The sequence below is a fragment of the Sinocyclocheilus grahami genome, unplaced genomic scaffold (assembly GCF_001515645.1).
Source record: "Sinocyclocheilus grahami isolate Dianchi unplaced genomic scaffold, SAMN03320097.WGS_v1.1 scaffold1191.1, whole genome shotgun sequence".
Taxonomy (NCBI): Eukaryota; Metazoa; Chordata; class Actinopteri; order Cypriniformes; family Cyprinidae; genus Sinocyclocheilus; species Sinocyclocheilus grahami.
Window position 1 is genome coordinate 429,527 of NW_015506370.1, and position 20,539 is coordinate 450,065.

The 20,539-nt window shown below is 41.6% G+C and overlaps 1 protein-coding gene and 2 non-coding genes across 4 annotated transcripts; all 3 read right to left on the reverse strand.

Moving 5' to 3' along the window:
• Positions 1-5,798: 5,798 nt before the first annotated feature.
• LOC107567819 (U3 small nucleolar RNA-associated protein 18 homolog) lies at positions 5,799-14,181 on the reverse strand. Of its 2 annotated transcripts, none has more exons than XM_016253597.1 (6): positions 14,019-14,181; positions 12,166-12,256; positions 9,328-9,451; positions 8,247-8,421; positions 6,496-6,596; positions 5,799-5,931 (listed from the first exon to the last, which is right to left on the reverse strand). In XM_016253597.1, exons 1-6 carry the CDS (start codon positions 14,130-14,132, stop codon positions 5,907-5,909), a joined length of 630 nt encoding a protein of 209 aa, XP_016109083.1. In that variant the 5' UTR covers positions 14,133-14,181; the 3' UTR covers positions 5,799-5,906. The 2 variants fall into 2 exon arrangements, with proteins under 2 accessions (XP_016109083.1, XP_016109082.1); XM_016253596.1 differs by having other exon boundaries at positions 6,496-6,638.
• A 1,388-nt stretch (positions 14,182-15,569) lies between these two features.
• trnai-aau (transfer RNA isoleucine (anticodon AAU)) lies at positions 15,570-15,643 on the reverse strand. Its single transcript has one exon. It is a non-coding gene; the product is annotated as a tRNA-Ile (tRNA).
• A 2,768-nt stretch (positions 15,644-18,411) lies between these two features.
• Positions 18,412-18,485, reverse strand: trnai-aau (transfer RNA isoleucine (anticodon AAU)). The gene has a single exon. It is a non-coding gene; the product is annotated as a tRNA-Ile (tRNA).
• Positions 18,486-20,539: the final 2,054 nt, after the last annotated feature.

A 20,539-nucleotide genomic window follows, 5' to 3' on the forward strand; every position in this document is an offset into this window, starting at 1 on the left:
ACCGACATCAGCAGTGGGTCTGCAACACTGGACACCAGTCTCGACTGCCTGGGCAATGCCTCAATCACTTCAAGTGCAACGTTCGTGAATACTCTGAAGACTCTGGACTGGCGGCCATTTTGTGAAGAGACTCTGGAGTGGCGGATATGATGGGTAGAGGCTCTGGGATGGCAGCCATGACTGGACAAGGCTCTGGAATGGCAGCCATGAAGGATTGAGGCTCTGGGATGGCAGCCATGTTGTGAACAGGCACTGGAGTGGGAACCACAGGACAGGAAGGTGCTGAAAGCACAGGACTATTGACCATTATGGAAGGACGTGCTGGAAACCATGATGGGCCTGCTTCCCTTCAAAAAATTGTTTAGGGGAGGTGTCCTCCTCAACCTCCCCAACAGTGAAGGGGAAGCCAGTTAGGAGCAAGGCATAATCAATCAATTCCACAAGCGGCCCTCGAGGACAATCACGGAGGAGTTAAGCTTGGAGTTGTTCATTGAGTACATAATAAAAATCAAACAGTGCAAAATATGGGAAATCAGTAAAATATGTAATGTCTAAAAAGTCTCTGGTGTGGTCCTCGAGGGAGAGAGGAAAACACGGTGAGACTCATGATGAGATACAATAAGTCAATACATGATGGGTAACAGGAAATGTAGTCTGGGAAGCAGTAGTCAGTATGGCGATAGAGCCCTCTGATGGCGAGCGGGAGGAACAATAAAGACCAGATTCGTGACACAATCAGATAATTTTGTACTCTGTTGTTACATATTAATGAGGCAGATACAGACAAGTGCCATTTGCACACTTTACTTGAACATTGTCAAATGGACAGCACACCTGACTCCATCTCACCTGCTACAATTGCTTAAAGGGATAGTTCCCCCAAAATGAAAATTCTGTCATTAATTACTCACCCTCATGTCGTACCAAACCCGTAACACAAATTAAGATGTTTTTGATGGAATCTGAGAGCTCTCTGACCCACCATAGACAGCACGGATATTACCACGATCAACGCACAGAAACGTAGGAAGGACATTGGTAAAATAGTCCATGTGACATCAGGGGTTCAACCGTAATTTTACGAAGCTATGAGAATACTTTTTGTGCGCAAAGACAACAATGATAACAATTTATTCAGCAATTCTTCACCCCGAGTTACTGTCTTCCGCCATTTTGGAGAGTACCCTAGAACGTAATCAATGTAATGAGCGTTGTTAACGTTCAGCATGCACTCGCTGTCTACTGAACGTAAACAATACTGATCAGATTCCATCAAAAATATCTTAATTCGGGTACCGAAGATAAACGAAGGTCTTACGGTTCCAAACGAACGACATGAGGGTGAGTGAGTAATTAATGACAGAATTTTCATTTTTGGGTGAACTATCCCTTTAAATAAGGCCACCTATATACAGAAGCCCAGAGGTACCAAATACAATGTAGAGGTTCATCAATAACACCACATTTTCCCCATACATCACATTACCTCCCCCATTTAGATTAAACACCACATCACATCAATATTAGAACAAATCATCTATAAGTGTGTCAGTTTTTAAAATGCTGTGGTAATTTAATGGTCCGTTTTGGGCATCTCAAGTCCACTGGACGTGCGGCACGGGTCTCAAGTGGCACCACAGGCTCACATAATGTATACATTTGTAAATCAGCCGGCATCAGATCTTCATCACTAGTCTCAGCAATCAGAATTGTCCCTTTTTCATACTGCTACTGTGGAATATCTGAAGAGGCAGTTTCTGAAAAGGCAGGTCTATGACTTCCTTGATCACCTGGAGCATCTAAAGAGAAGTACTGTGATTTTAATTGCTCACTACGCTGTCTGAACACAGTGTATTATGCTTAGTCCTTTACCTCATATGATCTCAGGCCTGTCTGTTGCATTACTACTACTGGCAGCCACTTTGGACCTCCTCTTCTAGTCCTACGCAGGAACACTGGCTCATCCACTTTGATGATCTCCCTGTTGCTTAGTGATCATGCAGGTATTTTTGCAGATACTGCCTCCTGCGAACAGTCTCTTGATTAGTAGGTTTAAGGAAGTCCAGTCTGGTATGAATATGCCTCTTCAGCTGGTGACTGGCCTGTGGTGCTGTTAGGTGTTATACGATAGTGCAGCAGAAAAGAGAAAAATAAATTGTATCATCAAAAGACATATTTCATTAACCAGATTTCATGCCGATTTTAAACATCTGGACATACCTTTCGGCCAATCAATTTGTTGCTGAATGTCTTCAACCTGGTAATTGTTGCTTGAGTAGTAATTTGCGACATACAAAAGACTTCTAGCTATTTTGAATGGGCATCCATCAAAATATCATAAATTATTAAGAAATGGCCCTGAAAATATTTATACACAACCTCTTCAGACACTCGCATCCAAGTCAATCTTTGGCCACCTCACATATTTGTGAGCTAAGGCTTTCATTTTAACAATACCAAGATGACCAACTTGAATGGAACAATCACTCTTGTGCCCCATAGCACACATTCTTGCTCTGATTCATCTCTCTTCATAAAATACACCTTCAAATCATCTCAGACAAAGGCATATGTGCTAAAGCATGCACTTTTCCAATCTGTAGAATGGGGCAAACACAGTGATTTGGTGAGGTATAATAGCGGCCATAATAGTTATCTAAGACAAGGAAAGCTCCAAGCTCCTTGAATGGTTCTAACTTTGTCCTTCGTGGGATACACTCCCTTTCCGTCTATCACATGACTCAGGTACTCAATTCCTGTTTGCCCCTACTCACACTTTGACTTATTCACTCTTACCCCACTTTCTTGGAGGTGCTGCAAAACCTTGGAAATATTTGCCAGATGTCCCTGCTCATCTCTGCCCATGATAAGCAGATCATCCAAATATACAATCGCCTTCAGATCACTCATTAAATTTTCCATGATCTGCTGGAAATGGATGGGGCTGAACTAATTACAAAAGCTAAACATTTGTACACATATAAGCCCTTACACATGTTGATAGTTATAAATTTCTTTGAATATTCATCCAATAAGACCTGTTGATTGGCTGAGGTGAGATCGATCAAGATTGAACATAGCCTTACTCCAATAAGAGTGGCTAGCACTCAGTACATGGCAAAGAGTATGTTTCAGTATTAGCGGCTTGATTGGTCGTTACCTTGTAATCCCCACACATAATCAGAACTGGAACTGACCATCCACATGAGGCCCCAAAGGCAACATGGATGACCATAAATCAGATATCCTGCCACCAGCAATTTTGAAGCAAGTCTAACAAACTAATTAAATAACTAACTAACTCTTCCACAGCTTTAGTATGAGATGCTCTGAACTAGGAAAGCCCCTCCAACATTGTTAACTTTAAACAAGATTAATGTCGTTAAGGTCGAAAAGATAACACATCATGACTATCACAAGTGAAATCATGAGTTAACACTATAAGGGGGGTTTGATTCCTTTCCTAGTACACAGTGCCCGGACTGAGACTCCCTCTGAGACCATTTGACTTGTTTCTCACAGAAACCAAATTCCACACCACACTGAATAGCACATCAACTGCCTTTATATATCAAAAATGCATCAGATCATCCCAAAATGATGCCAAGATGATAAACATCATTCCATTGCATAACTCTTCTTTCTTTTCTTTTCCGTTGAGAGGCTTTTCTAAGTTAAGTTTTGCAGAATAGTCATGTCATGACTTTGTCTTTGCCTCCCTCAACCTTCAACCAGCCGACAAGAATCCACAACCATCCTTCAGCCAAAGCCCATCATGATTGGTTTCCGAAGACAACAAACCTGGGAAACCCCTTTTCAGCTGATGATGCCACCAAAAGTAATCTCCAACACATGTAATATCTCTAGACCCTCCAGACTCTAGCTGAACTGGTGCATTTTATATAAAGTTTAATAGCCTTATTTAAAACTAAATTTAAGGGTTAAATTAAATGATTGATGGTTCATTCAGGTCTAAGAAATTGCATATATTGCTAGAAACTTATGATTTCATATTCCATGTTCACACTCCATGTTCCATGTTCTTTCTGCAACGTGTGTGAATGTGTGAGTTTGTGTTAGATTAGTTCACGTCTTAGTTTTTTATTAATAAAGTCTTGTTTGTTTTTAAAGAGAACTATCTTGTGTTTTGTGCACCTGGAAACCTGGCACCTGGTGTTTTGTCACCTGGAAAGGTGCTTGACACATCACAAAGTAGTAGGAGCCCAAGAAATGAAGAGCTAGTCATTCTTCCTGAAAGAGCTGGTCCTGTCAATGTAAACCTGCAGGGTATGGACATAACATACATACATCAGATCCACTGAGAGATAATTTAGTGCACAAGTAATGAAGGTTATGAGTTTCTTTCTTACGTTGAACATAAAAGAAGATATTTTGAAGAACCAGTTGTTGGTTCCCATTGACTTCCATAGTAGGGAAAGAAATACTATGGAAGCCAATGGGAACCAACAACTGTTTGATTACCAGCATTCTTCAAAATACCTTCTTTTATGTTTAACATAAGACAGAAACTCATACAGTGTAGGCCGACCCAAATCGAAAACAGTTGGAAATTACCAAAGGTTGCGCAGAATATTTCAAATCTGTTCAAACGTTTCATCTTTAGGCTTACCAAATTCTGCAACAATCCATATGTTGCTGCTCCCGTCTCACTAAGAAAAGTTGTCACTTGTTTTGTATCGTCCACGTCATTGGCCATGATGTACAACTCCACTTGCTCAGTATACACTGACCATGACCATGTCTTATACTCATCCAATCTTCCAGTCTGTATTAAACTTTTTATTAGACTGCACACAGCAAGAGTGGCCACAGCCTGGGCTTGAACCCAATCAAATATTTCCGGAGCAACCTGAAAATGTGCGTCTGCTCCCATCCAACCAGACAGAGCTTGAGAGGTGAAGAGAAGAATGGCAGATGATTGCCAAATGATGATGATCAAAGATTGTCGCATCATACCCAAAAAGATATGAGGCTGTAATTGGTGCCAAAGGTGCTTCAACAAAGTATTGAGCAAAGGCCATGAATACTTATGTACATGTGAATTTTTTATTTTTAATACATTTTCAAAGATTTCAAACAAACTTCTTTCACGTTGTCATTATGGGGTATTGTTTGTAGAATTTTGAGGAAAATAATTAATTTAACCACTTTTGGAATAAGGCTGTAATATAAAATGTGGAAAAAGTGAAGTGCTGTGCATACTTTCCGGATGCACTGTATATATCAAATAACAGAAAATGTGAATGGATTCAGTAAGCTTTCTATTGGCAAGCTCTGATTTCTGAGACTGTTATGCCACTCATTTCCCTCGTAGAGTTATTCACTTAACACACTCATTATTGTGTTGCAGTTTTACAGGTGATTGCATAACGTCCTGCTATCCTCTAGTTCACCTGTTATCAGCAAACCAGACTGTGTCTGCTGAATGGGTCTTATATTATTCGGTAGAATTCTTTATTCTTTTTAAGGTCATTTTCCATGCCTTTCCCAATAAGGTTTTCGGTTTCAGACGCATCTATACTTCCGAATGTTTATCCTTTAACATTGTGAGCTCTTCTCGCCACTGTTGCTAACTGCAGCATTTATATGGCCGCTCTTGGTAAAGCTGCTCTGGAAGAATATATGTGAAGTTTTGTTCCATTAAACTGAATAAAAATCAAACAGTCATTTTAAGAGCTGTACTGCAGGTCTGAAGACAAGGACAAGCGTCAAAGACAGACTGTATTAGGATGAGCAAACTGTAAATAATGCACACTTGTACAACAGCATAATGGTTCTCACAGTCATGTGGCAAAGGTTTATTGAGCTGAACTCCGAGGAGCTGACAGAGGTACAACATGTATTCAGTCTGAGCAGTTTTCTTTGTGGAACGAGGTGCTTCATCTCTAGAAGTCAGTGTAATGCAGAAGCCTAGAGACAAACAACAATACACATGCTTATACAACACCTGGATAACACTAGCATAGCAAAATCATCAGTGTAAAAAAGGTGTAACAATTCACTTGTTTTCGAGATCTATTCATTTAAAGTCATTCATTCAAGAATCTGAACAGTGTCTGGTATCCGGGAGAGCAGTGGTTAATGCCCGATGTGAACTGACATAGCAATGGATTTCTAAAGCAGACTTCCCATCGCTGCTCACCTGAGGATGCCGAAAACAGCTTGTTCTGCACCTGTGTGTTCATGTAGGGTATGCTTTTCCTTTCCAGTTACATTTAGTGCACTGGACAATCTAAAATAGTTTGTCTTTTTCTTTCCTAAAATGTATGAACCTAATTATATTACATTTTAAGAGACCTATAAACGCATTTTAAAATACACAGAATAAACGTTTATTAAATGTTCTTAATCTGGAAAAGTAGTGTCTAAATGCTAAACCTGTGAAACATAAATTAACATTGCACATGCAGCAAAAACAAAAGGAAACTAATGTAATTGGCATGACAGCAACATATCGGTGTTGTTTGTTCTCACCTGAAGAGCAGCGCATGGCCTTTATTATTGGCCACAGAGTAGAATCCGCTCCGCGGGGAGAAATCCAGACAACGGGTTTGAAATATAGTCTTCTTTTGGAATTCTGGAAAATTGGTGAACACCGTAAAACTTGGAAGATGGACCTTAAAAGGAAAAAAATAAAAAGTTATCCAAATGATTCAGCAACTAAAAATCCCAACAAATTACCAACTACCACATTATTGTGTATAACTAAAAACAAGCCAGATTACACCAATAACTGCATCTGAAATCCAATTCTGCAGTTTATGAACACAGAAAATATGCACTCTTTCAGTCATCTACAATTCATTACAATATGAAGTTTGTCTATTTATACATATATATATATATATATATATATACACACACACTGCTGAGCAATTTATTAGGAGCAGCTGTATGGATACTTGTGCAATTATCAGATCTGCCAATCATGCTTCAGCAGTGCAATACTTGATTATACAGACATGGGTCTGGAGCTTCAGTTCATGTGATGTCAGTAATGTTGAGCGTTGCTCATAATTTGACCAAACAGCATGAATCCATGCACTGATGTCAGGAGTCCAGACTGCTGCTGGTGTAATGGTGAGAACAATGCTTTCTTTAGGTCTGTTCATACTCATCAATCATCACTGGAATGCCACAGTATTGTTTCTGAACATCTGCACCCATTAAAGGTGTAATAGGTGATTGTCTTCAGAAACATTTTTTGTTATGCTGGTTGAAAGTCTCTTCACATCCCGATAGCAATCATTAAGTTAAGTGGTCTAAATGTATTCATCTGTATTGATATATTTTGTGGAAGGCGTAGGACCAAGAAATGTTCGTCCAATCAAAACGCTCGGTCCGAGCATTTTAATTAGCTTTCCTACCTGCCTGTCAACTTATGTATCTGCATACCTCTGCGCACCGGGTTCGCGCAGACAGGACACGTCATCAGCGTGTTCACGCACGCTGTGCAGACAGAGCGAGGATGGCAGGCAAACATCAACCCGATCTTCCTTCCTGCTATTGTAGTACTTTTAAAGTTTTCTCACCAGTGAATGACACATGATGTAGCCCAGCGATTAATCCAGTCCTCGTGCCCCCCGCTCTGCATATTTTGAATGTCTCGCTTAGCTAACACACCCGATTCAAATAACCAGCTGGTTAGAAGTGAGCTACGTGCATGAACTGTGTTCTGATTGATATGATCCTTACACAGTGTTCATTGCTCCCCCCTCACTGAGCGGGGGAAATATGCAGAGGCGGACAGTAACTAAGTACATTTACTTGAGTATTTCATATTGCACCTTTAATGACCACAGCATGTATATTCGTTTGAATTTTATAATAATCAGAAATACTATGAATCTGAATAATCCTATTCATGAACTTGAAGAATTGAGGCTGTTTTAAAGGCACAGAACAGAATTTGTATAGCGTTCCTAAAAAAAATAAGAGCAGTGTCTACACTATTTATTTAGTCATTTATTATTATTCACGCAGTGCTGATGAGAAACTTTCATACACCAGTTGTTCCTGTTTTAATTAGAAAATGTGACAATTATCCACACATATTATAAAGAAAAATCGCATATAGTAGTATATAACTTCAGCATTATTAAAAATGTTGATATATAATCCAAATTACCTTATAAACAAATCGCTTGTATTGTTTATATGATGATTAGTTTTCATATGCACACAGCTGAATTAGAGTTCCTCAAATGCAAGGCACTGTGACGCACCAGTCGGTTGGCCTCGTCGTTTTCTCTGGATCCGATGGACAGGATCTCTGAGGTGCTGTTGAAGCACAGGGAGCTCGCCGCTGTCACCAGGTTCATGATGGCCTTCAGAGGTCTGGGCTCCAGCTTCTGCAGGCAGTCCTGCTGCGAGTAGATGTTCACCACACCGCTCTGAGACCTGCAGACGAGCAGCACAACACCGTTCCTCAGGATCCAGACACGCACCTGTGCATTACACCTAACAACTAACACAAAACCATCCGGACCAAAGCTCTAGCGGGAACAAAAAATTACTCCAGGTTGCAACAGTTCTTCATCATAGATGTTAACAATCTACAGTTGAAATGAGTGGTTTTTGCGGGTTATTTTGCAAATAAGTATTTTTTAACAACAGTTTTGTTCTTTAGAAGAAAAATTATAAAAAAACAAAACAAATAGTGCATCTGCTGTTTAAAAGCACCAATATACAAAATATGATACAACAACTTCAGATTCATCAATTCAACTCAAAATTATTCATGGGTGCTTTTTCTAGCTCCATTTCAGAAAGCATGTGCAGGATATATAGTAAGCATTCATGTTACCTTTATAAAACTCAAGCCTATGACCAACACAGGCAAAGGACACACATTATGAATTTTGACCACATTAGACGTAATAACTGTCATAATATATTCTAACAAACATATGTAACGACCAGAAACACTCTGTATTTGAAATCATATTTATGTGCTGCTTTCATTGAGTTTATGCAGCATTTGTGCCACACACAGATTGACAAAAAGCATCAACAGAACCAGATATTTCTTCACAGATTTTATCCTGCTTGTTCTGAATCAGTCGCTAGTAATTCTTGACTACTTGACTAAGAGTAAAGAAGAGTCCAAAGAAAAGTGACTCAGGTCATTATTAACACCGTTACCTCAACTTCAGTAATTACTACAATAAATATTTGCACTTTCACCCGAGTAGGCTACAGGTTTTGGTGACTTAATAAATGCTGATGTTTAATGCAGGATGGGACACTGATATCAGCTTCTGCATTCAGTAAGTGACAGACAAACGGCGTCCTGACGTTACTCACCCACAGGCCAGATACAGGCCATCCCTGGACAGAGCAAGAGAAGTTCCTCTGACACAGCCGTCATCTGGAAACTTCTTCAGACACTTACTGCTCTGCACGTCCCAGATGAACACCTCTCCTTCCTCTGTGACACACACACACACACACACACACACACACACAGGCATCAGTATTTATCACACAGTGTGGACGGCAGTGGGGATTCAGAGGGTCCGGTCTCAGTCTGTCCAAACATGAAATGTCTTTGTGTGACTGCAGACCAACTGTCCTAAGAGACTGAGACTGCTCTTGCTATTTCTGGGGTGAAGTAAATGACTGACGTATTGGTTTTTCCAATTAATCGGCACCGAAAGTTGATTGGCGGAACTATTTATTATCAGCAAAAATCCATGCCGGTAGTTTTTCTGGGTTGGGACCGTTGCTGGAGAAGCTGAGAAGGTTCTCATTATACAGCAAACTCCCTACAGTCTTTGTTATACAGCACAAGAGCAGCCTCTAGAGACGGAGATCACTGACATTGTGTGCAGATTAGTCACGTGATTCTGTGCACTGAACAGAGCGGGACACTTCAGATGTGCATTTAATACATCGACAACGAACTATAGTATACTATAGTGCATGTTTTCATATCATTACTTGGTAATTCTTTTGTTGACTAGACGCTGCAGTTCTGGAGAAAGGACAGCAGTAAGTTTGCTATCAAGACTGAGAGGATGTGCACATTAGCATCACCTCAAGCGGTTAAAACAATGTGACCAAAACACGCAAGTCCGTCCTAAATGTTTAATGTCACCATTGTTGCCATCTATTTGCATTAGTTTATATCCATCTGGTCACATTAATGCATTTGTTAGCCAATGAAGCTGCAGATTCAAACCTAGTGACATGAGAAAGCAAACTGATGTTCATTCAGCCGACACAAATACTGCCACACCGCAGAGTTTTACATTACATCATATCTGTCCCAAATCATTGTTATGTACATAAAGACTTCATCTTGGGCTGGAAGATTTTGTATTGTGCATTTTTCAGCTGAACTTTTGTGACTTGTCCGCACGACACTGCGCTTTTGCCCAGTGTGTGACTAACATATTTTGTTATTTTGATTAGATAATCACAAAAGTTTTAGAATAGAAGTAGTTAAACTGTGAGAGTACTATGGCCTTTGTGTAGATAATAAGAGTCCATTTGTAACATCAACTAAGATCAATAAAAATAACAGTAACAATAAAAGTATTGTTCCTTGAACATTTACTTCAAGGAACATTGTTCCTTGAAGCATTACCTTCAACATTTACTGATATATTTTTACATTTTGAAGTTCCTTTTGTTAGCATTAATGGTGTTATGAACTCTTTAATGATTATTATATAATTAATATTATATTTATTCATTTACAAAGTATAATTCAGTACTTTTTTTTATTAAATAGTAAAGCACTCAACTATTTTATTACTAGTTTCTGTTCAGTATCCATTTAAAAATAAAAAATCAGACTCTCAAATTCCTGTCTAAGGAGTCAAGGCAACATGTATGTGAAGCACATTTCACAAGAAGCAGGATCATCTTACAAGCAGTAGGGCCCTGCTCTAGTCTTTACAGAGACACGAAATAACATAGAAAGATCCATTTAAACAAGTAGAATAGAAAAACTAAAATGTGACCCAGTAGTTTTTCCACCCTTGCCACAGCAGATGAAGAACACAGTTCTAAAGTGAATGTATTTCTCTATCACTCTTGGTGCATCTCAGTTTGTAGTGAATAACATGATCACACAGTGCATGGACTGGAGAGGAGCGAGCGAGTCTCTGACAGACTGATGCTCCTTCTACAAGATCTCAGCTGGGGCTGTAAAATGCATCGACTCCACATGTAATAACTGATCGATTATGATGACCATAATAACACCTACTGTTTTACACAGGCTGTGTGTGATTATACACACACTCTCAATGAGAGTGCAATGATCGCTTATCAGCAGAGGCGGACAAAGTACTCAACTCCATTACTTGAGTGAAAGTACAGATACTGCTGGTCAAATATTACTCCATTACAAGTAAAAGTTGTAAAGACAGATTTTTCAATATCAACTTCTTATTATTGAATTGTTGTAAATAAATATCACATTTGCAGCTGGTCAGTGTTCAAAAAAATGCTGGGAAATCATTTAATGTAGCCCTACAAGAGTGATTACTGATAAACTGTCTGAAAAAAAGAAAGTCAAGTTTTAGAGAAGAAAAAAATAACCCACTGACTTTCAAAGCTGCTATATAATAACGACTTTCTACTTCGAGGACCTTGATAGAAATGTAGTGGAGTGAAAAGTACAATATTTGTCTTTCAAATGTAGTGAAGTTAAAGTTATAAGTTCCCAGAAAAAAATAATACTCAAGTAAAGTACCGATACTCAGAAAGTGTACTTAAGTACAATACTCAAGTAAATGTACTTAGTTACTGTCCGCCTCTGCTTATCAGGCTCAAAGCTCACAGCGCCACTGTTACAGTAAACCTGCAACATTTTTGAACTAATCATTTAAAAGATGCACGCCAGACTTTTATTGTAGGGACATCAACTTTACATTTTCCTGTCCCTCAATGTGACGCTCAACAAAACTGTGATCGGTTGCCCTTGGCAAATGAAAGCTGTTATGGAGTACAGCCCTTCAGACTGACCAGACTATGATCACAATGATGATGAGCTGAACCAGACAAACACTGCAATAATACAGTAATCTTATTATCAATGTCACAAAGGTTTGGAACAACAGCTATACATTTGGATGAACTAGTCTTTTAACGTGGCATGACAGCGTGAGAAGAGTGTTTGATTTGACTTACGGGAGTTGGCAAAGATCTGGCTGCTGTCTGTGGTGAACGCGGCAGCGCACATACTGCCATTCATCTTCATGCTCCGGATCACCTCTCTGGTCTGGAAGAGACACGCCACACTTCATTCTCACAGCAGTGCACCAATACAAGCGCTGCTACTGTCCGAGTTAGTTGATTACAGATCCTACACACATGAAAGAGCAGGGCCACACACTCACTAGGGTTGTGCTCATAGACGCTAGTGACTGGTCTTTAAAGGGGTCATATGATGCGATTTCAAGTTTTCCTTTCTCTTTGGAGTGTTATAAGCTGATTGTGCATAGATAAGATCCCTAAAGTTGCAAAGACTAAAGTCTCAAACCCAAAGAGATATTCTTTATAAAAGTTAAGAGTCAACCACACCTACCTAAAACGGCTCGTTCTAACACGCCCCCACATGTCTACGTCACAATGTGGGAAGATTTGCATAACGCTGCCCAAATGTTCACGCAAAGAAAGGCGGCGTAACTTTTATTCTCGCTGTAGTATTATTGTTGTTGCCACCGCCGCCATGTCGTGAAGGCACTGTGTGTTTCGTTGTGAAAGCGAAACTACTTTGTTTGGTCTTCCAAAAGAGGACACGACTAGAAATCAGTGGTTAAGTTGAATTTACAACACTGTTCCAGAACAGTTCAACCCAAATATTCAGATGTGTGCAGCACATTTTATGGAGGACTGTTTCCTGATCCTGGGAGAGTAGACTACAATGCCGGCTGTTCTGACTCAAAGACTTTAAGTACGTTTTCATATTTAAAGAATTTGCCACTGACGATTCAAACGCGAGTTTTTTGGGCAGTGTAGAGTAGCACTTGTTGTATGTCATTTCTCCGATCACAAATGCAAACATGGTTTTGCAACGCAATGGTACTGTATTGAAATGAGGAATTCCAGTTCCTACATGCAATAAATGTAATAGCAGCCCAATCTAATATAAAAAACTGACAGGGTCAAAAACTGATTGAAAAAGGCAATTTTTTTTAAATTATGACTGTTTTTGATGTAAATATTCTACTAAATGTATGTGCATCTCAGAAAACAACGGCATCATTTTTAATTGTATTTAAAAAATGTTCTATAAACTTTGAACTGATCTAAACAGGGATCTACCTTAAACAGGTACTACCTGTCACGGCGCGATCAGGAAAGACACACCGTGTAAACAAAGGTTTGGGTCCAAATGCAGGTTTATTAGACTGCGGGGGGAAAAACAAAAGTGAAAACAGAAACACAAACAGAGCTAAGACTCTGAAACAGGCTTAAAACTGAAAAACGGACTCGGACGCAATACGGCCACTTGGCTTGCATCATTCCCGGAACAAACACTATAGCACTCTTAACACTACTAACATACATTAGACTACCAACAAACATTAATCATCAGAGAGACAATCTAAATCAGGCCCTCTAAACTCTTCCGTGATGCAGGAGAACAGAAGAGGTTTGATCTCAAATGTCACACAAGTATCATCTAGTGTCTGTTTATCATTTTTGATTAGCTCTATGCGAATACAGGACTACATTAAATCTGTTCATCATAAAAAGCAATTGCATTTCTTCATGACTTTGATGAAACCGTTAAATTCACATGGATTACTTTCACTTCATCTTTATGATGGACTAAATCGACGAGAGCATTTTAAACATATTTTAATTTGTGTTTCGAAGACAATTAAACGTCTCGAGGGTGATTGTACTAACCCTTTAACACCAGATAAATAACACTTAAGAGTGAAATCACCACATGTATGGCTGCAGCTGGACTATGTATTTTCTGAGTGAGTACAGACATCACAAGCAGATGTAATGGGATCGCTGTGCTGCACCTTTGTGGTCATGAGATGGAGATATCCTGAGGATCCCGAGAGGAGAATATACTTTCCATCCGGAGAAACCTGGAAGTCTGACACCCTCTGCTCATTCAGACCTAACAAAAACATTCACACACCAAAAACATTACATTCTAGTGCAAGTTCAGTGAAAATTAGGGATGCAAATTCTTGGCCAAAGCCGAACAAAATGAAACACTGGGCCGAAGGCCGAATACCGAACACGTTTTTTCACCATTGCATACATTAAACACCAAAATTTAGCTTTTTACTGTTTTCTCATGCTTTTCAAAGAAAAAATCAGTTACAAAACAACAATTCAAAAATATTTACTAAACACTGAAATTTTTTTAAAGGGGTCCTATTATGCTTCTTCACTTTTTCAACTTTAGTTAGTCTGTAATGTTGCTGTTTGAGCATAAAAAAGATCTGCAAAGTTACAAAGCTCAAAGTCAGCATATTATATTTTATTTAACAGAAATCACTTTTCAAAAACTACAACGAACGACTTGTTTGGACTACAACGCATATTTTCCAGGATTTCGGATATCACAAATATCGACGAATGGGACGAGACCTGGTTGAGCTGCACAAGAGAAGGCAACGAGTGTTATCACTATGTCAGAGACACACTAGCTTTCCCAAGGCAGACGAACTTAGAGTGCTTACAATCATCCGGGTTTAAATCGCACTCAAATTTATTTGATTTTGACGTAATATTTACACTGAAGCTCGCTATGGTAAGGGGCATGTCATTTCCCGACCAGGTGCCGAGTGGTGCCAATCACAACACACACTGGCCCAGCTAACCAATCACAGCACACACTGGCCAAGCTAACCACAGCACACACTGGCCCGGCTAACCAATCACCTCACACAACCTATCACAACACACACTGGCCCGGCTAACCAATCACAGCACACACTGGGCCGGCTAACCAATCACAACACACACTGGCCCTGCAAACCAATCAGAGCACACACTGGCCCGGCTAACCAATCACAGCACACAGTGGCCCGGCTAACCAATCACAACACACACTGGCCCCGCAAACCAATCAGAGCACACACTGGCCCGGCTAACCAATCACCTCACACAACCTATCACAGCACACAATGGCCCGGCTAACCAATCACAGCACACACTGGGCCGGCTAACCAATCACAGCACACACACTGGCCCGGCTAACCAATCAAAACAGGCAAAACAGGTCCCACAAAGATTTGAAAGAGGATCGCTGGTTTCAGAGGGCCAACCATTACACCACAGAACCTTGAAAGGAGCAGACTTTGCTCACATGGCCGCAAAGACTAAATCACTTACAATGAATTTTGGTTACTTGCCCCCTCGAACAATAGGAAAAGATGAGTGTCATCTGCCAAAACCCAGGATCTAACCAGAGACCTTTAGATTTTCAGTCTGAAGCTCTACCAAATGAGCTCTTTTGGCCACAACCACACAGTGTTTAGACAGCGGGTATTTCCGTCAGACAACCTGTCAATTTGCCTGAAGAGCAGAGCTGAGCTCTCAGGGATGACCAAAGAAGCTGGCTTGTACGGGGATCGAAGCCATGACCTTGGCGTTATTAGCACCACGCTCTAACCAACTGAGCTAACTGGCCTGGTTGTGCTTGGGTTTCTGCCCGATTGACCAAAAACTTTCTGATCGTTCGGGACCCTAAAGAGAAAGCAGCGCTTAAGGTTCAAACCTCACTATGGACTCGTCCGGGATTTGAACCCGGGACCTCTCACACCAAGAATCATACCCCTAGACCAACGAGCCTGTCCTGACAAGAGTCTAGCAGAGAATAAAGAACAATTACAGTAACAACAAAAGAAGGAACATGAACTAACATGGAAGTAATCAAACACCTCGAGACAGTGTCAAAGGCAAACGAATGAAAGTTGGCCTCTGAATGGATTTAAAAATGGGGCTGAACCTAATATGTAGAGGGATCTTGGGAGGACAGCTGAAACAGTCAGATGTCCCTTAGACTTTAAACCAGTGTGGGCAGTGTGGGAGGGGAGAAGATGGCTTCACAACCTGAGTGATCCAAAGGTATCCTACGTAATACAGGAATCCACAAACTTATGTACTGGGGTAACAAGACCAAGAAGGGCCTTTAAAACAGAGGCACAATCTCTAGGTTTATTCTTCAACTTCATTACGGCCAGTGCAAAGGTGCAAAGGTGCAAGCACAGAGGTGAGATGGCCTCTTTTCTTAAAGCCCGTTATAATAGCGGTCGCTCTGCAAAGGCGTCGATTGGAGCGATGGACTTCACCCCACCACGGCCAGGGGAATTAGCTGAAATGGTTGATCGCTCGCTTAGCATGCAAGAGGAAGTGGGATTGATGCCCTCATTCTCCAAGTTGAGTCCTACCCTGTTACGCTCACTTGTCTAAAGAAACAGACTGTAAATTGAAGCGACGTTAACTACGTGAGCTTTTGGGGCTCATTGCTGTCAAAATGAATTTAGGACGGGGTCCAGTGCAAATTGGTGGCAAAACAGGTCCCACCAAGAATTGAATGAGGATCGCTGGATTCAGAGTGCTAACCATTACACCACAGAACCTTGACAGGAGCAGACTTTTCTCACATGGCCGCAAAGACTAAATCACTTATAGTGAATTTTGGTTATTGGCCCCCTCGAACAACAGAAAAAGTGTCATCTGCCGAAACCCAGGATCTAACCAGAGACCTTTAGATTTTCACTCTAAAGCTCTACCAAATGAGCTCTTTTGGCCACAACCTCACACTGTTGAGACAGCGGTATTTCTGTGAGACCACCTGTCAATTTGCCTGAAGAGCAGAGCTGAGCTCCCAGAGAACAAAAGAAGATGGCCTGCACAGGGATCGAACCCACGACCTTAGCGTTATTAACACCACGTTCTAACCAACTGAGCTAACCGGCCTGGTTTTGCTTGAATTTCTGCCCGATTTACCAAAAACTTCCTGATCGTTCGGGATCCTAAAGAGGAAACAGCACTTAAGGTCCAAACCTCACTATGGGCTCGCCCGGAATTTGAACCCGGAACCTCTCTCATCCTAAGCAAGAATCATACCCCTAGACTAATGAGCCTATCCTGACAATGGTCTAGCAGAGAATAAAGAACAATTACAGTAACAACAAAAGAAGGAACATGAACTAACATGGAAGTAATCAAACACCTCGAGACAGTCTCAAAGGCAAACGAATGGATTTAAAAATGGGGCTGAACTTAATATGTAGAGGGATCTTGGGTGGACAGCTGAAACAGTCAGATGTCCCTTAGACTTTAAACCAGTGTGGGCAGTGTTGGAGGGGAGAAGATGGCTTCACAACCTGAGTGATCCAAAGGTATCATACGTAATACAGGAATCCACAAACTTATGTACTGGGGTAAAAAGACCAAGAAGGGCCTTTAAAACAGAGGCACAATCTCTAGGTTTATTCTTCAACTTCATTACGGCCAGTGCAAAGGTGCAAGCACAGAGGTGAGATGGCCTCTTTTCTTAAAGCCCGTTATAATAGCGGTCGCTCTGCAAAGGCGTCGTTTGGAGCGATGGACTTCACCCCACCACGGCCAGGGGAATAAGCTGAAATGGTACGTTCACTTGTCTAAAGAAACAGACTGTGAATTGAAGCGACATTAACTACTTGAGCTTTTGGGGCTCATTGCTGTCAAAATGTATTTCGAACTGGGTCCGGTGCAAATCGGTGGCAAAACAGGTCCCACCAAGAATTGAATGAGGATCGCTCGATTCAGAGGGCTAACCATGACACCACAGAACCTTGCCAGGAGCAGACTTTGCTCACAATCTTTCGGGACCCTAAAGAGAAAACAGCACATAAGGTCCAAACCTCACTATGGGCTCACCCGGGATTTGAATCTGGGACCTCTCGCACCCTAAGCGAGAATCATACCCCTAGACCAACGAGCCTTTCCTGGCAACTGTCTAGCAGAGACTAAAGAACAATTACAGTAACACCTGCCGAAACCTGGGATCTATCCAGAGACCTTTTGATTTTCACTCTAAAGCTCTACCAAATGAGCTCTTTTGGCCACAACCTCACACTGGATTTAAAAATGGGGCTGAACCTAATATGTAGAGGGATCTTGGGAGGACAGCTGAAACAGTCAGACGTCCCTTAGACTTTAAACCAGTGTGGGCACTGTGGGAGGGGAGAAGTTGGCTGCACGACCTGAGTGAACCAAAGGTAGGAAAAGACGAGTGTCATCTGCCGAAACCCAGGATCTAACCAGAGACCTTTAGATTTTCAGTCTAAAGCTCTACCAAATGAGCTCTTTTGGCCACAACCTCACACGGTTCAGACAGCGGTATTTCCGTGAGATCGTCTGTCAATTTGCCTGAAGAGCAGAGCTGAGCTCCCAGAGAACAAAAGAAGATGGCCTGTACAGGGATCGAACCCACGACCGTGGCGTTATTAGCACCACGCTCTAACCACCTGAGCTAACCGGCCTTGTTTTGCTTGGGCTTCTGCCCGATTTTCCAAAAACTTCCTGATCGTCGTGCTCGCTTAGCATGCAAGAGGAAGTGTGATTTACGCCCTCATTCTCCAAGTTGAGTCCTACCCTGTTACGTTCACTTGTCTAAAGAAACAGACTGTGAGTTGAAGCGACGTTAACTTCGTGAGATTTTGGGGCTCACTGCTGCCAAAATGTATTTCGGACAGGGTCCGGTGCAAATTGGTGGAAAAACAGGTCCCACCAAGATTTGAATGAGGATCGCTGGATTCAGAGGGCTAACCATGACACCACAGAACCTTGCCAGGAGCAGACTTTGCTCACATGGCCGCAAATATTAAATCACTTACAGTGAATTTTGATTACTGGTCTCCTCGAACAATAGGAAAAGACGAGTGTCATCTGCCATAACCCGGGATCTAACCAGAGACCTTTTGATTTTTAGTCTAAAGCTCTACCAAATGAGCTCTTTTGGCCAGAACCTGACACTGTTCAGTCAGCGGTATTTGCGTGAGACCAACTGTCAATTTGCCTGAAGGGCAGAGCTGAGCTCCCAGTGATCAAAAGAAGCTGGCCCGTACGGGGACTGAACCCGCGACCTTGGCGTTATTAGCACCACGCTCTAACCGGCCTGGTTTTGCTTGGGCTTCTGCCCGATTGACCAAAAACTTCCTGATCGGTCGGGACCCTAAAGAGAAAACAGCACTTTAAAGTCCAAATCTCACTATGGGCTTGTCCTGGATTTGAACCCAGGACCTCTCACACCCAAAGCGAGAATCATACCCCTACACCAACTAGCCTTTCCTGGCATCTGTCTAGCAGAGACTAAAGAACAATTACAGTAACAACAAAAGAAGGAACATGAACTAACATGGAAGTAATCAAACCCCTCGAGACAGTGTCAAAGGCAAACGAATGTGTAAGGTCCGCGCACCTGGTCCAAGGAAGGTATCCAGTGGCGGATGAAGGTCTCTTGCGTGTTCGGTCTTTTCAGCGTTCAGAGTTATTCAATTTAGGTTTAACTCAATCTGACTCCATTTTAGTATTTTAAAACAGAGGCACAATCTCTGGTCTCTTTATTCTTCAACTTCATTACGGCCAGTGCAAAGGTGCAAGCATAGTGGTGAGATGGCCTCTTTTCTTAAAGCCCGTTATAATAGTGGTCGCTCTGCAAAGGCATCGTTTGGAGAGATGGACTTCACCCCACCACGGCCAGGGGAATTAGCTGAAATGGTAGAGCGCTCGCTTAGCATGCAAGAGGAAGTGGGATTGACGCCCTCATTCTCCAAGTTGAGTCCTACCCTGTTACGTTCACTTGTCTAAAGAAACAGACTGGGAATTGAAGTGACGTTAACTACGTGAGCTTTTGGGGCTCATTGCTGTCAAAATGTATTTCGGACGGGGTCCGGTGCAAATTGGTGGCAAAACAGGTCCCACCAAGAATTGAATGAGGATCGCTGGATTCAGAGTGCTAACCATTACACCACAGAACCTTGACAGGAGCAGACCTTTCTCACATGGCCGCAAAGACAAAATTACTTACAGTGAATTTTGGTTACTGGCCCCCTCGAACAATAGGAAGAGATGAGTGTCATCTGCCGAAACTCGGGATCTAACCAGAGACCTTTAGATTTTCAGTCTAAAGCTCTACCAAATGAGCTCTTTTGGCCACAACCTCACACTGTTTAGACAGCGGTATTTCCGTGAGACCACCTGTCAATTTGCCTGAAGAGCACAGCTGAGCTCCCAGTGAACAAAAGAAGCTTGCCCATACGGGGTTCGAACCCACAACCTTGGTGTTATTAGCACCACTCTCTAACCAACTGAGCTAAACGGCTTAGTTGTGCTTGAGCTTCTGCCCGATTGACCAAAAACTTCCTGATCGTTCGGGACCCTAAAGAGAAACCATAGCTTAATGTCCAAACCTCACAATGGGCTCGTCCAGGATTTGAACCCGGGAACTTTCGCACCCGAAGCGAGAATCATACCCCTAGACCAACGAGCTAGTCCTGGCAAGAGTCTAGCTGAGAATAAAGAACAATTACAGTAA

What these genes read in the sequence shown, in the direction of transcription:
- LOC107567819 (XM_016253596.1), bottom strand. Translation starts at nt 14,132, where the DNA reads ATGTTTTTGTTAGGTCTGAATGAGCAGAGGGTGTCAGACTTCCAGGTT. An exon ending in TCCATCTCATGACCACAAAG is followed by an intron (nt 12,257 to 14,018) that starts GTGCAGCACAGC and finishes TGTCTCTTCCAG; the next exon opens with ACCAGAGAGGTGATCCGGAG. An exon ending in GGCCATGCGCTGCTCTTCAG is followed by an intron (nt 5,932 to 6,495) that starts GTGAGAACAAAC and finishes GTTTGTCTCTAG; the next exon opens with GCTTCTGCATTACACTGACT.